Source organism: Antrostomus carolinensis, unplaced genomic scaffold (assembly GCF_000700745.2).
Source record: "Antrostomus carolinensis isolate BGI_N321 unplaced genomic scaffold, ASM70074v2 scaffold17926, whole genome shotgun sequence".
NCBI classification, from domain to species: Eukaryota; Metazoa; Chordata; class Aves; order Caprimulgiformes; family Caprimulgidae; genus Antrostomus; species Antrostomus carolinensis.
This window is the reverse complement of record NW_010324142.1, coordinates 22,910-39,561: the sequence shown is the minus strand read 5'-3', so window position 1 is coordinate 39,561 and position 16,652 is coordinate 22,910. Positions and strand designations below refer to the sequence as shown.

The 16,652-nt window shown below is 35.0% G+C and overlaps 1 protein-coding gene across 1 annotated transcript; it reads left to right on the top strand.

Moving 5' to 3' along the window:
* Positions 1 to 224: 224 nt before the first annotated feature.
* On the top strand, positions 225 to 15,835 carry WDR36 (WD repeat domain 36). The gene is made up of 13 exons (XM_010170831.1): positions 225 to 303; positions 1,792 to 1,946; positions 3,036 to 3,150; positions 4,410 to 4,575; positions 4,851 to 4,959; positions 5,712 to 5,791; positions 7,614 to 7,721; positions 9,339 to 9,436; positions 11,063 to 11,205; positions 11,862 to 11,978; positions 12,221 to 12,302; positions 13,161 to 13,348; positions 15,545 to 15,835. The coding sequence occupies exons 1-13, from the start codon at positions 270 to 272 to the stop codon at positions 15,692 to 15,694; spliced, it is 1,545 nt and encodes a 514-aa protein (XP_010169133.2). The 5' UTR covers positions 225 to 269; the 3' UTR covers positions 15,695 to 15,835.
* Positions 15,836 to 16,652: the final 817 nt, after the last annotated feature.

Sequence of the window (16,652 nt, the reverse complement as noted above, 5' to 3'; positions counted from 1 at the left end):
TGAATGTAATAGGCTAGTGATTTGCTCAGCATCACATAAATTTTGACAAGAACTCTGTTAATGTTGTTAGCTCTTCAAGCCCTAGGTAACAGCAATACTGTGTTAATGTAAGCCAAATTTTTCTAATTTTAATAGGAACTTTACATTTAGTAAACAATCCTTTCTAAACCATTATTCTCAGATCTAGCCATGAAATTGAGACAATTTCTTTTTTTTAAGGTTCAATTAACAAAACAAAATCAAAAAAGAAAGGTCTTAAGCTTGATACCATGGCACTTCCACCAATTACAGTCTTTGCTTCAGGTGAGTAGTCTTTGAGATACATTACAGAGCTCTTCATGTCTTCATTTTGTCTTTTAACCCTCAAGAGACTACTGTTTTGAAAGCCCATACTGTATCAAGATGAGATTATCAGGATTCTGTGGCCCTTCGTGAGCTCTTGAATGACAGTTTAAAATGACATTTTACTTGCTAAACTTTTCTGTTACTTCAAAAAAGAGCATTTTATTTCAAACATCTTTATGTTTAACTGGCTCTTGGCTTGAAAATCTACAGCACGGAAGCCTGAATCTTCTGTTGCACATATTATTCCAGGCTGGAGCAATTAAGGGGGATGAAGATCTTTATCAGCTACGGAGATCTTAGTTAATAGTGGTTGATTTGGATTCCCCAGTTCCTTTATTTAAGTTGGTTTTCAAAGTCAAGTTTAAATTACTCTGTTCCTTTGTAATTCAGCATGCAAACAGCGAACCTAACTTTCTGAAGCAGAATTGTGATTATCTTTGCTAGTCAAAGTATATTTCTTTAAATTAATGACCTCCTCTTTAAGACTGTTTCGTCTTAAGTGTAGCTATTCTTTTGTCTTCCAAGGATGGTTGATTTTTCATCTGTTGAAGGGTTTGGATGTACAGTTTTGTGTAGCCATTTGACTACATACAGTGTTTTATTTTTGCAGACTTCAGTGATACAGACTATCTGTACATAATTGTTGCAAATTCTTGTGTGTGTGTGTGTGTATATATGTATGCACTTTTAAAATTAGTATTAGACCTACCTGATTGATATAAGGTAGTAGAACTACCTTAAATGTGTTGGGAGACATAACAAAACAAGTATTTAAGTACATTTGAATTAGATTTATTTCTTTATTTGCTTATTGTCTTTGTTTAGTGAAATGTCTGGTTGGTTTATTCTTTGAAGTTCTAGAAATACCCAATTTCAAACTCTCAAATTTTTTTTTATGTATGAATTCCAGGGAAAAAAAAGGCAAACTTGCTCATTATTTATATCCTTACATAACATTTTTTACTACCATGTTTGGATATTGAGCTTTTGAGAAATTATTTCCCTGCAAATGCAGAAAAGTCTTTTGCTATGTGAAGCAGTCTTAGGTCTGAAACCCTGCTTTAAGTTGTTAATCTAGTGGCTTCTGCTGCTTCAGCAGCTGAAGAAAGTTAAAATGCTCCTCTGAAAATATGTACAGATTGAGCAGCTTAAACAATTTAAGTTCAAATATGCTTTTCAAAGGACAGACTCAAATATACAAAGACATGAAACATAACATATTAAAAAAGTGCTTGTGGTTTTGTTACAATTTTAGTTACACTAGCATATGCACAACAGTTTGCCAGGTGGTTTTTCCAAATGGTAGCCCTTTGAGTGTCCACCAAGAACACTGAATGTGAACTGTTCTGCCTAAAGGTATTTCAAAGTACTCTTCCTTACGATATCAGAAAAGCTTATTTGACTTCAGAATGATTGTTTTTAAAAGGAGTATGTATTACATTGCAGAAGTGGCACATCAGAGCGACTGGGATGGTATTGTTGCCTGCCATCAAGGGTATATAACCTGCACGACCTGGAACTATCAGAAAACTTCCATGGGAGCTCATAAACTAAGACCAGAAGAATTTAGCAAACACAAACCTATTGATATATATGCAACAGTAAGTTCATTTAGCATAATGTCTCTTCAGCATTACAGTATGTGCTATTTGGATTTCTATTTGTACAGAAGCAATATTTAGAATGAAAAAGCACTCTCTAGACATGTTTTAGTTGCTTTGCAGGGTGTTTTCTGACAGCTTAGTGTGTCCTACTGGCTTTTTTTTAATGCATATGGTCTTAAGAAAAATGCTGCATTTTTTCTTGAAACAGAGGTTAAGTGCATATTAAGTTCTGATTCAGGTAGGTGGTTGGTGTTTACTTTTAATCTGTCATAGTGATGTACAGTTGACTATATGCCTGTAAACTTGCCCTGTGAATGCAGATTGCTGAAGATAATTTTTTTTTTTTTTTTTTTGGCAATATATATTTCCAAATTGCAGGGAGGGTATTCCTTCCAAAATGCTTTATAACTTGAGTGGGACATAATGAAAGTCAAACACTCAATGAAAGAGATGCAAATGTTACTGAGGCTTATAAGCTTGTAAGACAAGTAATTACTGTAGCTTACTTCATGTAGTTCATACTGCTGTATCTTGTGAGTAGACAAGTTCAGTTCAGTGGTAAATACTTGGTTTTCTTGTAACTGCTAGATTCTTTGGACTGTATCTTTCCAAAGACATGTAAACCATTGTTTCTTTGTTTCTTACTATTTAAACTCTGTGAATTTACCCTATTTTGGGGTGCCATTGGCAATACGGGTATTGAAGGAAGGATGCAGTTGGCATCCTTGGACTTTATCTTAGGGATTGAATTTGTGGATGTCTTGATTATATAGGTTAGCCGTTTAGGTTACAGTGTTGATATTATAGATATGACTTCTGATGGATATCACCAGTCAGTATTTCATTTTCTTTCAGAGCATGCCATATTTATTACTTTTTAACTGTTTGCTTCTTTAAGAGCTCTGCTCTCTGCTTTTTTTGACGTGTAATCTGTTCTGTGCGGTTTTCCTTGAAGAAATCCAATAAAAACATTAGTATTTTGTATTCTTGATATGTTCTGTATCTTCTAACAACTTTGATAATTAGATAAATACTTAAAGAATTGTTTTCATAGATGTTTGTTTTGGTTTTCTTTCCCTTTGAAAGGCAGTTGACATTAGCTCATGTGGGAACTTTGCAGTAATTGGTTTGTCAACTGGACGGGTAGATGTGTATAACATGCAGTCTGGCATTCACAGAGGGTGTTATGGCAAAGAAAGAGGTAAGAATTGCTACACTTCTAAAATACTGACTCTTAACAGAACAGCAGCAACCTGGTGTTCTGTCATCTAGGAAATTTAATGTAGCTTCTGAGTTGAGTTTGGGAATCTTTTCAGTTTTCTCTGATTACCCATAGCTGTCCGATCTTGCACTGTAATCAGATGTAGTTTGAAATTTACTTTGAAGGACAGGATCCTTGCTAATTTTAACAGCTCTGATGTTAGCATATGTTTGTTTTTAATTAACACAGAATGGTCAGTTACCAAAATGGTTAACACTAAAATGCTATCCTCTGGCCTCAGCTCTTTTTGAGGTAATCACATTTCCATAATTGGCTTCTTGTTATAGGCTACTATCTCTGAGATAAATTTTCCCATCGGTTTTGTGTTCCCTGCTTAAAAATGAAAGAATACTTTACATGCATGGGAAATTGAAATCCTAAGCAAGACCTACCTGCTCTTTGCATATGCTATTATTTTCAGTTACCCAGCTGCAAACTTAGGACTTAATGTGACAGTGTTCAGACTTCTCCTTTTAATGGTTGCGTACATACATATTTCTTCTCATGTATCCGCATATATTTTTGCTGTTGTTTTGCAAGTCTGCAATTTATAATAGGGCCCTCGTGATCTGAATTTTTTGTTGTAGAAACAAGAAAAGAGTCCTGATGAACCTTTGAACCTTACTGGCTTTCTGAAGTGGACTCCTAATAATATCATTGCTTGATAGTGGGATGAATTTAAGTTTAGTTACTGGCCAGTAGCCCTATGCACAGTTTAAGAAATAAAATTCGTCCAAAAACAGAGGAGGAATGCCTTATCTTCACACTGCAGTGTAAAGTAGCCTAGCTATACTCCCAGATTTTGTGCCAGAATGAAGCTGTAAATTTTGCCTGGAGTGGTTAGACACCCTGGAGGCATTCCCTAAGTGATTCAAGAAGTCCCTCAAATCTCACATTCAAAAAAAAAACAAACCCCAAACTGAAAGCAGAAATAAAAGCTAATGTTCAGCTTCAATTACTTAGAATTTTTGTATTGTATTAAAGGTGCTTACTTGAAAGCAATTTAGTTTCTGAACTGATGAAGAAACTTATAATATTCAAGAAGTCTTGTCAGGTGGCTTTGGAATTGTTTGTGTCATGCTTACTGCTCATTTAGGCAAAGTTTGGCAAAGACATACAGAATAGTTTTTGGCATTCTGCTGATTTCTATGCTATGTTTAAATTCTGAAATACAACTTTTATTTTCCCTTGATTTGCAGCGCATGACGGGGCCATTAGGGGGGTTGCAGTGGATGGGTTAAACCAGCTGATAATCACAGCTGGTAGTGAAGGATTAATTAAATTTTGGAAATTCAAAACTAAAGATCTAGTTTTCTCCACTGAGCTTTCTTCTCCACCAAGTGGAATTCTGCTTCACAGAGACAGGTAAGAAACTGAAGCTTTTTTATGTTAATATTGTTTTGCTGTAGGTACCTAAATCTAGGATGGCAACCAAATATTCTAATCAAGTTTAAATTTCTGATGCTTTGAAATACAATTGTCAAAAGAAAATAAATACAAGACATCTTATTAGACTGAAGGAATGTAATACTGTTTATCTGAGATTCTCAGGCTAAAAGATTTTTGGAGCGATGTTAAATGTTGTTTTTATTTCTTGTCTCTGAGCATTCACTATCGTATATGCTAATTGTTCTTGTCAGTGGTATACTGGGAATTGCCTTTGATGACTTCAGTATTAGTGTTTTGGATATAGAAACCAGGAAGATTGTCAGGACATTCTCAGGACACCATGGATGGATTAATGACATGGTAATTGTTAACTCATTTTCTGTAATAGGTGACATATACACATTTCTCTGCATATATTAAGTCAGTGAGTATTATGTTAATCTGTGAATGATAAAGTTGTAGTTCAGCACTACAGCATTTTTGGCCGTGTTATTTTTCAAGTTAAAATGTATGGTGTTTGAATGGCCATGTATTTTTAGTGCTTTGGGATTTTACGATAACTTTTTAACAAGCTGGTTTTGGGCTCAACAGATTAAAGCTTTAGGGATAATAAACACCATGTTGAGGAGTAAAACTGTGCAACAGTCTTAACTGTATATATAGAAAAAAAGAACTAGGTAAATAAAAGGTATAAACAGATTTAAGATTATGCAACACCCTGATAATTCCTTACTTCACATCTTGTCTGCTTTGCAGTATTTGTTGAAATAATTTTAGCTTCTGATTTAATTCTAAATGCTAGTAAGTATTTATTTCATTTCTTCAGTTTTATGCTCAGTGATTTTCATCATTAATGTAAGAGGACCATTTTACTAACAGCCAGTTGTGTCCTTGTCATATATTTAAACCTGTTCTGAAATAGCTTCCATTTTTGTCCTTTTATTACTTTCAATAACGTGGTGTCAGTTTTGTTTTACGACCAGACTATTTTGTCCTGGTCTTAGGGAGCAATCTAATCTTGAACTGTGTAAAACAGTTCCTCTGTGTAAAACAGAACCTCTTGTAGGGACTGACTTGTCAGTTGTGCCATTAGATTGACTATTTCATTTTAGGCTTTCAGTCCTGATGGTCGTTGGCTAATAACTTCATCAATGGACTGTACCATTAAGACTTGGGACCTTCCCTCTGGATGGTGAGTCAGTTCAAAAATATACAGAAATTTATTGTAATCCTCTTTCTGTCTGGTAAGTGGCAAAAAGCCTTCTGGCTTGATTGCCTGTCACCAACGTGTACTGTGTGATATTCAAAGTTGTACATGGTGTAAAAGCTCAGTACCCAGTATTTTAGTTGTGTGCAATGCTAGGAATATGTGCATTTTTCTGGGTATGCAGAATAACGATGTCCTGAAGATCTAATGATGAAACCTGGAGTTTTCATGTAGTGTGAATGAGTGTGAATCTGTTCTTTGTCTGGAAGCAGTGCTGTAATCTAAATGGCAAGAGACTGGTTAAGGTGGATTGCTTTGTGATACGCTGAAGTATTCATAGAATCATAGAATGGTTTGAGTTACAAACAACCTCCCTAAGATCTAGTCCATCACAGGAGTGCTCAGTACCTAAGAAAATACATGCCCACAAGATTTCACGTTTTAAACTGCTTTGTTACATCAATATTTTTTCTATGGTTAGTGAAGAGGGTTGCACAACTAGCTGCTGTTAACCACTTCTCACTTTGCTTTTGATTTTGGTATGTAAACAAGAGCAAAGTATTCAAACTCTCAATTTGTTCTTTTGTTTCTCTCAATGAACTAGTTGTCAAACTCAACTGCTTTTTACAATTTGAAGTAATTGGAATTTATACCTCAACAAGTGACAAGCAGTAGTCCAGAACTCAAAAGTGGCTTATTGTTAAAGTAGTCATAGACTACTAAGTATTTTAACTGTCTTTTCTGCCGAGAGGGATATTCGTGGACTCCACACACGATTCAATGTGAATTCTACTAGAGACCTTTATTATTGGTTACATGATCACTTATATACTCTTAAGCTGCTAACACACACGCGCACACACACACACACACACGTAAACAACTCTTCACTGGCTATAAGCTACTGTTCACACGCCTGGTTACGATACTTGATTGGATGAATCCACCTGTTCATGAGGCATTCTTTTTACTTCCGACTAGTTACATAAAAAATTTCTTATCTTCTTTCTTGCATTCTTTTTCATGAATATGTTCTTGCTCTATTTTTTCACTCAAAGTCAGGACTTAATTGCTCAAGGCCGAAGCCGCCTGCAGCTTCGGCTGTTAAAGCGCCAACACTTTTCATGTGGTGTTTTTTCAGTTTTCTGCAATAGTGAAAGGAATGATGAAGGAATAGCGTATCAGGCTGAAGATATGGCAATGTCAAAACAAGGTCTTTGCAGATAATAAAATTTTCTAGAATCATAGAATAGCTTGAGCTGGAAAGGACCTTTAAAGATCATCTGGTCCAACCCCCTCTGCAGCGAGCAGGAGCAATTTCACGATGTACAGTTCATTCTTTACTTTAGGAACGTTAGGTCCTAGTGTTAACAGGTGTACATGAAGTATATTGAGAGAGGGAGTTGAAAATTAATGGCAGAGCATTAAAAGACGAGGTCAGAGCAGCATGGTATGATTTGAGGTATGAAATTTATGGCCACTAAAAAGGATAGTGTTAGGCATAAGGAGTTGAATGTGGACACATGGTTCATCATATTTTCCACACAATGTGAATGTCTAAGGAGGTAGCATAAATGTACCAGCTTTAGCTGATTTTAGAGAATTTATAGAGGTGTGTGGTTTGTTTGCACAGTGCCATTCATTTGCTAAGTTTATATGTCATATTTGAATGCTTCTAATACGCTAGTTTGTATACACACTTCCAGGTGTCCTGCTTGCATTCAGTTGTATTTTTGCTGTAATTCAGATATGCATAGATAAACAAGTGCATCTTGCTGAGAATTTCTCTGTTGTTTTCTCTCCTTAGCCTCATAGATTGTTTTTTGGTGGACTCTGCAGCTGTCAGCCTTACTATGTCTCCTACGGGAGATTTTCTAGCTTCAGCACATGTGGATGATCTTGGAATTTATTTATGGTGAGTATGTAATATATCTATTTCTACACAAAATTTCAGATGGGGGGGAATTCTTTTTAATCACCTTTACTGCAAATAGAAGATTGTTCTGCAAAGTGTCCATCTCCAGGGTTTTATCTTCTCTGTTTCTAATTAAGGCAGGTATTCTGTATTGTTGTGATTTGTAAATCTTGAAATCTCTTGCAGTTAAGTTATTTATTGTGATAATTATATCTTTTTTTCTAAGTGTTTCTTTCTTATTCCAAATAATTCCCATTACGCCATTCCTGAAGTTTTTCTTTGACTCCACTATTTATTTATGTATTTTTTTTTTTACACCTTTTGACGTGTCAGTGCTTATATAGTGTTACTTTCTGAAGCGCTTTTCTTCTTGTCTTGGTATACAGCGTTAGGTCTGAGACTTCCAAGTAGAATTTTGGAGTTGTGATTATTTCTGTTTATTAATGGTAGATCAGCACAGATGTAAAATGTTTTAGTTCATTTTTTTCCTGATACAGCTTTAAAGCTAATAAACAGCATAAACAAGTGTTTGGACTTGAAATGGGATTCAAAGTTGAGGGACTTAAGAGATGAGAGACACAAGCTGAACCCCTTTTCCTGCCTAAAATGAATTTGAGGATGCATTTCTCACGAGGGAAAGAAAATTCCCTCAATCATCAGAGTAGCTTGTTCTGCCCATGCTTGTCTGTGGCCATACTCTTAGTCCCCACTGCTGCCCCACTTTGCACAGGTTAATTCAACTTCACTAGGACAGAGAGAAAGCCAAATGTGTACATCTTGACAATCTAGGTAGCCAAGGGAGTATTAGGCCTGGGACTTGTTTCTTTTCCAAAAAATATGTTGTGGAAAATTGAGTGTTTGCATGTAAACTGTATTTAATAAAATTATCCCATACAGTGACACCTGTATGCTTTAAAAGTGACACCTGATACAGCTTTAAAAATAACTGGTTAGGTCCAGTACTGAAGTGACACACTTGTTTGCTTTTGTTTTTGTTTTTTCCCCTTTTGTTAGATATGTACATCTTTCAGGTTACATTTGTTGCCTGTAGTTTTGCCTGAGGGGTGTTCAATTGTTAGACCTTTCTATGCTTAAGTAAAAGTGTTCATTGTGAATAATGACAGAAGTTTTTCCTAGCGCTGGTTTATATTGACAGAAAAAATAATTTGCCAGAATGACTTGTGTGCATGTTCCAAACCTGAAGAAAATCTGCTGAGTACTACTTTGAAATTCTGTGAAAGCAGGATGATTCATTTATATTTGCATGATGTATTGTACATACTAAGTACAAAGCAAGGTTTTTAGATAGACAGTTTTGCAATTGCAAGTAAATATGGTATCTGGCAGTGATTGAAATAATCATACTTCATAATGCCATATATATTAAACATTCTTGGCAATAGTAGTTCAGTATAACTCTTACGTTTCAGACTTCCAGATGAGGTATATCGCTACATTTCATTTCTTGTTGATGTGGTAGATGAGGAAAACTAATCTTGAATAGAACCTAGTGAATTGCCATAGTGCACTATTGTTAGAGTGCACTAAAAGTGATGTCTAAAATACTTGTTCCCATTCACCTGAAAATTTTTTTTAAATGCCTATCTTGTTTTTCAGGTCAAACCGTTCTCTCTATTCACTTGTCTCTTTACGGCCCCTTCCATCAGATTATGAACCTTCTGTGGTGACACGGCTTAGCACCTGCCCTGTGCAAGGTAATCTTCAGATGAAAGATTTTTTATTCACTTTGGTACTATATTTCAAAGAGAAGGTTATTTACTTCCTCAGTGAAAACTCACTGTGTCTTAATGTTCTTTCTCCGCACTTTTCCTATTGCTTCTACTATTTTTGATGTACTTACTCAATTATTTACTAAAAATCTAGTCATGTTTCTATGATCAATCATAAAGAATTATGTTGGGATGTAATTACACTGTGTGTGATTCTCCACATCTTCAAGGAGATTTTCTAGGTAATAAAAACATTTATGTTATTTGTTGGCTTTCTCTAATCCCAGATTTCTGTAAATACCTCCCATTTTGACATCTGTGAGGCCAGTTTGAAATTAACTTTGCTGTTTGGTAGTGGGAAGGGAATTGTTCTTTGTTCCACTTCCCAGCAACTCTTTTGTCTGCCTGTATGCCATGGTAGTTTCAGTGTTTTATATTGTCTTGCTGGCAAGAGAATTGGGTTCAGCTGACCTGCCATGTACCTGTGTTAGATTCCCAGTGAAAAGAAAGGCATAAATTGCATTTTTTTACACATTTAATAAAAATGGTTGTGTTTCTCAAGGCCTCTAGATGGAGATCTTGTCTGCCCAATTTTAGCAGTGTCTACATTTAGATCTCCATCTGGAGGAAAAACACACCTTGCTATCAAACTCGTGAAAGAGTGAGGAACTACTTCATCGAATCATAGAATGATATAGATTGGAAGGGCCTTGATGGTTACTGCTTTGTTAAGCCCATACTTATTTTAGATACTTAAATTAGGGAGACAGGATTTCACCCCAAAACTCTGAATGTTTTAACCCTATAAACTGATTCTGTCTGAACACTTTAATTCACTTCCTGTCTTTAGCAAATGTAAAGTTCCTGTTCAGGTGCTCAGAACTTTTAATAGTTTACATTTCTTTGTTGTTTTAACCTTTTCTGTCCCATTCATGGTTTTGGCCATGTAATATTTTGCAAAAAGAAAGGGAAAATAGAGGTGTTTGGTCAAGACCACATAGGAAGTCTAGAGAAAACCTAGTGACAGGCTGCTTATCTTTTGTTGTGTGGTGTTGTGCTTTAATTTTGAGATTTTCTTCGTTTTTATGTGCCACTTCAGTCATACCTATGAACAGGTTGTGAATATTGTGCATATTTAAATGCAAAGATTTTACAGATTTGTAACTCAAAACTAAAATTGCTGTGTCTATATTTTAAAAGAGTTAACAGAATTTTGAAAGTAATCCATTATTCTTCCTTTAGGACTTCTATAAATTGCCTTTATATAATTTCAGCCAAAGTGGTTAAGTCTTGTTAGTCTTTAGAATCTTGTTTATCCAGTTCTCCATTTTTTTAAAACTATAGCTGTTTGTAATTTAAATTATTTCATAGGGTTAATAGAGATTATTTCTGTTGCTTTTCAACTATATGTTATGCTAGCACCCATATATGTAGCTGTTATGCATGTGTTTTTTAAAAGTTGCGAAAGAAACCATAGAATCATTTCTGTTGGAAAAGACTCTTAAGGTCTTCAAGTCCAACCATAAACCTAACACTAATCATCTTGGTTTTGACTTTTAAAAAAATAAATGTGAAGTGTTTATGTTCATGAAAGCTATCTATTGTTGGAAGATGTAGATATGGCAGGAGATGAAGAAACATGTGATGAAATGATAGAATATGTCTCACCTGAGCAACTGGGAGAGCAGCTTGTGACCCTTTCCGCATTACCAGAATCAAGGTGGAAAAATCTCCTCAGTCTTGATGTTATCAAGGTAATGATATTGGGCACATCATTGCTTACCTACTGTAGCATTTGGATTGCATTTTTTAAGGAGGTAAAATAAGGGCTATTTCTCCTGTAATGGAAAACAGACAGTTGTCTTAACCATTCTCTTGGATGTTCAAGTAATCTTGAAAAGGAGGAACTGTTTCATAACTTTTGCTGTTACTGTTTCTGCAACATGCAAAGTAGCTGTCTGAAGGCAGATATTTCCATGTTAATGCAGCTAATAAGTGCCTGTTGAGCTATTCTACATTATGCCTCTAAATCACTGTCTGGCATTCCCATAACCAGAAAAAGAGTGCAAAAATGTGCAAAAAATAGTAGTATACAGCCAGATATATCTGCCCTTGTTCTATGAGCTGCATTTACCTAATCACACCATTTGATCCTGCTTTTTAGGTATTTTTCAGATTTTGCAGTAGAAGACTATATGGCACTTCTCACAATTTCTGGGATTTGGGAAAGGGGCTGTTTTTCTTCTAAACAGTAGCTTCGTATTTAGTGGTAAAAAAATTTACCTATATATTTACTTTACAGTTAGTCCTTACAGTTTTCATAGTATTTTAAATATAAAATTATTGACAAAGAAAATTCCAACATGTTCTTACTATGATGATGATTTTAATTCAGATATCTAATTAACAGAAAAAAAATAAACCAAGAGAGCCACCAAAAGTTCCCAAGTCAGCCCCTTTCTTCATCCCAACAGTTCCTGGTCTCATACCCCGATACATTGCTCCAGAAGAAGAAAATGATACACAGGTAAAAATAAGAATCAATATAATAATGTTTATCTATCTAGTGTACTTTAAAAGAAAATCTTAAATGCTTTTTAGTGCTGAGTGAAATCTTGCTAAATACTTTAAAGTACCAGTTTTAATGCATTTACATTAATGGTTTCTTTCTTAAAGTCTTTTTATTTGGTCAGTAGGAAAAGAATCTAATAGAGATATAAAAATACATTTGCATATTCATGTACCCCCTCTTATACTTTCATGGTCTAGTCAAAGGTAGTAAATCTTGGAATACTGGCACAGAAGTCTGATTTCTACATTCATCTTGAAGAAGCCTTGAGCACTAATGAATGTAAGTTAACAAGGTATTTAATTAAAAATGTAGATGGTAATATTTTGATACGCGTTTGGTTTCTAAGGCCAGAATTGTAACATGTGTGAGGGGAAAAAAATGCATAGATCAAAAATCTATTGGTAATCCAGCTTGCCTGCAGCATGGGGCCCAGTTCTGGCCAAAATCCATATAGAGAAAGAAGGTCATGTTCCTAAGATTGTTAGACTTTCTTGGAGATTGTGATTATCTCACCCGGAAAAGGTGCTATATATTATTTGTAGGATAAGAAGGGAAGGAAATGATATGGTAAGGAATAGTCTGGTGATTCACTGAAACATGAAAAACAGAATTTGCCTAGCAAGTTCTGTTTTCAAGGGCTACTTCACATTTAAAACTAGCTAATGATTTTCATAGGAATCCAATACAGATAGGAACAGATTTATACCACCTAAGGAGTATTAGCCAATGCCAACTGTTAGTTGTCAAAATATAAGAGTATAAGAGTTGGCTCTTCTTAGCAGCTTCTTAGAAAAAGAAATATTTATTAGAAGATGTTTTTAAAAATATTTTTACCAACAGCTGTGTTTGCAAAAAAATGATACAAATAGAAAGATGTTACTTGTATGTTTTAAAGTGAACTTACAAATAAAATGCAACTGTCTTATTAGAATTGTACTTATCTATATTATGTGATGGGATAGTAAAATAAAGGTGGGATGGTATTTTATGAAAAACAAAGAAGTAAGGAAACAGTAGAAACTTGCAACATATAGTCACTGCTTAAGAATTTTGGAATAAGCCTGTTCACGTGAAGGATTTGTAAGATTCTGTTCTGCAGTTATTACTGATAATGTATCCCTCAATGCTTTAACACAGATACAGCTCCACTTAATTTACTGAAAAGCTTGGGCCCATCTAATATTGAGATAGAACTAAGGGGTTTGGCCCCTGAAGGTGGTGGCTCAATGGAGGTGATGCTAAGCTTTTTGAGAATGATTGGGATGATGCTGAACAAGAAGTACAACTTCGAACTTGCTCAGGCATACCTTGCACTATTTTTAAAGGTAACAATTTTCTTATAAAATGTTATGTTAGTCCTGTTTAAAATTACGGTTTTCCATTAAAAGGATGTCAATTGTCTCTTCAAAAGAATTATCTTAAGTGATTTTTGTTGGGGATGGTTTTAAAATTACTAACTGAAAATATTGGATAATTTGACATCTCATCTAGTCACAGTCAAGAAAAACTTGCAAAAAGACAATGCCAGACAGGTTTTATTCTAGTATTCTTTACTTAGAATTGATTTTATTTTTTGTAACGTACCGAACTTCTTTATGGTTGTAATTGCTAAGCTAAGATATGCCATGCCTTAAGTAAGAAAATAATTCAGTGCCCAGTGTTCGGGGAAGTAAAACAGGCATTTTGTTGGACTCATCATTAGACATTGCAAGCCTGACTTTAACTTTCCATGCCAGTGGGCTGCTTTTCTTCTATTACCTGTTAAGCATCACAGAGATAATAAAATTATTCCAAGGTTTATGGGAGTTAGAAAGTTATTGTGATAAATACAGTAGCAGTTACTCTTAGAGTGAAAGTCATTCTGCAGAAGATTGAAATCCTTCTGATGTACAAATGCTTACCTTGTCGTGGTACACTGATTTATGAAACTGTGGGAAAACAATTACAGTTTACTAGGAAAAAGTTGTTACAAGTATTCAGACACATGTAATACTGTCTGTTTAACTGAATATTTCTTAATAGCAATACTGCAGGGAATTTTTTTAAAGATAGAGTGTAATGCTGGACAAATATGACTTGTTCTTTTCCTTTTGTTGGGGTTAGATAGAATATGTGGGGCAGCTTCCACAAGAACAAGTAGTGCAGACAAATAGGAGCAGATCCATAGAGTGAAACACTTAAGGTTGAGGTCTTGCTATTTGTGATAGTTTAACTTAGCCAGAAGCCGAACAAGACACAGCCACTTGCAGCAGCACCCCACCCCCCGCTTTATCCCTAGCCATTGCTCACCACCCACTGATAATGATCCTGGAGGAGCAAAAAGGAACCCAAAAACAGCAATCCCGGAAAAGCGAACCCGAGCGATCCCCAGGAGAATCCCCCCCTCTTTCTGGTCAGCCCCAGTTAATATACTGAACATGACATGAGAGGATATGGAATATCTTATTGGCATATCCAGCTGTCAGTTCTGGGTTTTGCTAACTACTACACTTCTCTTCCCGACCACCCCTCTAGTTCTCTGCTCCTTGTATGTTATCAACGTTCTTCTCATAACAGTCCCCACTGAAACCAAAACACAGTGCTTTCTAGCTACTAAGAAGAAAATTAATGCTATCCTAGCAAAAACCAGGACACTTCATTCACCAATGGCTTTTTAGCATGTCTATTTATTATTAATCTGGTACCATGGACTGGATATGATTAATAGCTGCAATATTAGATATTAGAATTCATCTTTCTCTTTCATTTCATACAAAATTAATTTAGCTCTTGCAGGGTAAATTAGTAGCAGCTAAGTAATTTGCCTCAGAAATGTACTCCAGATCTGAACTACAGTGGAATAATAAAAACTCACTCTGTGACACATGAACGCTAATGTCTTTTGTTGTAGGTTCCAAGTAAAATGGCTCAGAGTTTAGCAAAACTCCTGGATTTAAGTTGTAGCCAGGAAAATAACTATTCCATCCATTAAGTGGTAATAATGTATAAGCTCTCCACAAGATTGAGAAAACCTCTTTTATTTATGCTTTACCAAGGTTACTGTTAATTACATAGAGAGACATCATCTCCATTTACCAGTATAGAGTGTGCTGGCATCATTGTTCTTGCTTTATGCAACGTGGATAATTAAAACAATAATCCTGATTGACCTTAGAGCATCTTTTTAGCCTAAAGGGGAACTTGTGATGCAAGTTGGAAAAAGGAGAAAGTTGCCCTGTAGAGAAGTGTGTGATTAGAATAGACTTAGCAGCAGTGGCAGAAGAAGATCTAGTAAAGCAATAACTTATTTAAGACATTTTGCTGCCTTATCCCATCTAATACATATATGGGAATAAAAAGGCTTGTAAAAGATGAGCAAAAGGGAGGCAGCATTAAATGGAGGGAATTATTTGAAGAAAAAGAGTCCTTCCCTTACTTGGGACATTCCTGCAAGCAAAGTATTGTAATTGCATGAGGAATCTGATATTGTCTTTTTTTTATTATTTGTATTTGTTTCACTAACTGCTTGTTTTAATTTTCAGTTACATCTTAAGATTCTCTCATCAGAACCAAATCTATTGGAAGAAGTATCCAGGCTGTCAACACAACTCGAGGAAACTTGGATTCATTTGCAGACTCTTTTTAATCAGAGTCTCTGTGTGTTAACGTATATGAAAAGTGCTTTGCTGTAAAATACTCAAGGGTTTTGTCTGCATAAAATTCCACTCAGAGTAATAGTAAAATTCATTACCAAAAATACTGGATTCTAAGAATGATACTGGGACTTCTGATGCTCTATTTTATACATCTGTGTATGGCAAAGTGTTTTAAAATGTGCATAACTTGAGTATTTTTATTCACTTCAGTCAGAGCAAAAATTAGTATGTGCAGCTTAGATATTCGTGTTGTATTACTTTGTGCTGTCAATGAACAACCAGTTGGACAGCTGTAGGTAATATAACTAGTTACGTTACACTTTCATGAATAGAAGTGTAAACCAGAATGAAGAAATTACTTGAAAAAAAAAAAAAAAGTGGGAATGTAATTTCTGTTCCAGAGACCAAAACTGATATTTTGCTTAATAAACAATTACTTTTCATGCAAAAATAAAGTAAGAGTCTGGAGTATTAAGTTATTAACATTAGCTTAAACCAGATTAATATAAAAATTGCATTCCTTTGCAGTCGGAGTGCTTTTCCTATAAAGTTTGTAAAAATTAGTTTTCTTCTCACTTTGGCAAGCTCTGTTCACTGTTTTGCCTCAGACACCTATTTTGGAAAGCAAAGATTTCTAGCTGCACTACAAATGAAGGAACTTGGGAAAAAAAAAAAAAAAAAAAAAAAAATCCACCCTTTTTTTATAATCAACTTTCTTGCTCTAATTGTGGAGGCTCTATCTTAGAAAAATTAGCATTCTTTTCCTAAGGAGATAAAGATTACTGGAATAAAATCTTTGAGTTGTGGGGAATTTTTAATTGAAGCAGACGTTATTTTTATGAATTGATATTTAAGTTTAAAATAATAAGGTTTGGGCAGAATTTGGGAACTCATTAATGGGATTATCTTAAATTTTGCTGTTTGAGTCAGAAGACTCTCCTGAACAAGACTTTTGCTGTATTTCTTGTGCTTCAGCTACAGAGTAACTAATACA

What these genes read in the sequence shown, in the direction of transcription:
- WDR36 (XM_010170831.1), top strand. Translation starts at nt 270, where the DNA reads ATGGCACTTCCACCAATTACAGTCTTTGCTTCAG. An exon ending in AATTACAGTCTTTGCTTCAG is followed by an intron (nt 304 to 1,791) that starts GTGAGTAGTCTT and finishes ATTACATTGCAG; the next exon opens with AAGTGGCACATCAGAGCGAC. An exon ending in ACCTTGCACTATTTTTAAAG is followed by an intron (nt 13,349 to 15,544) that starts GTAACAATTTTC and finishes TTTAATTTTCAG; the next exon opens with TTACATCTTAAGATTCTCTC.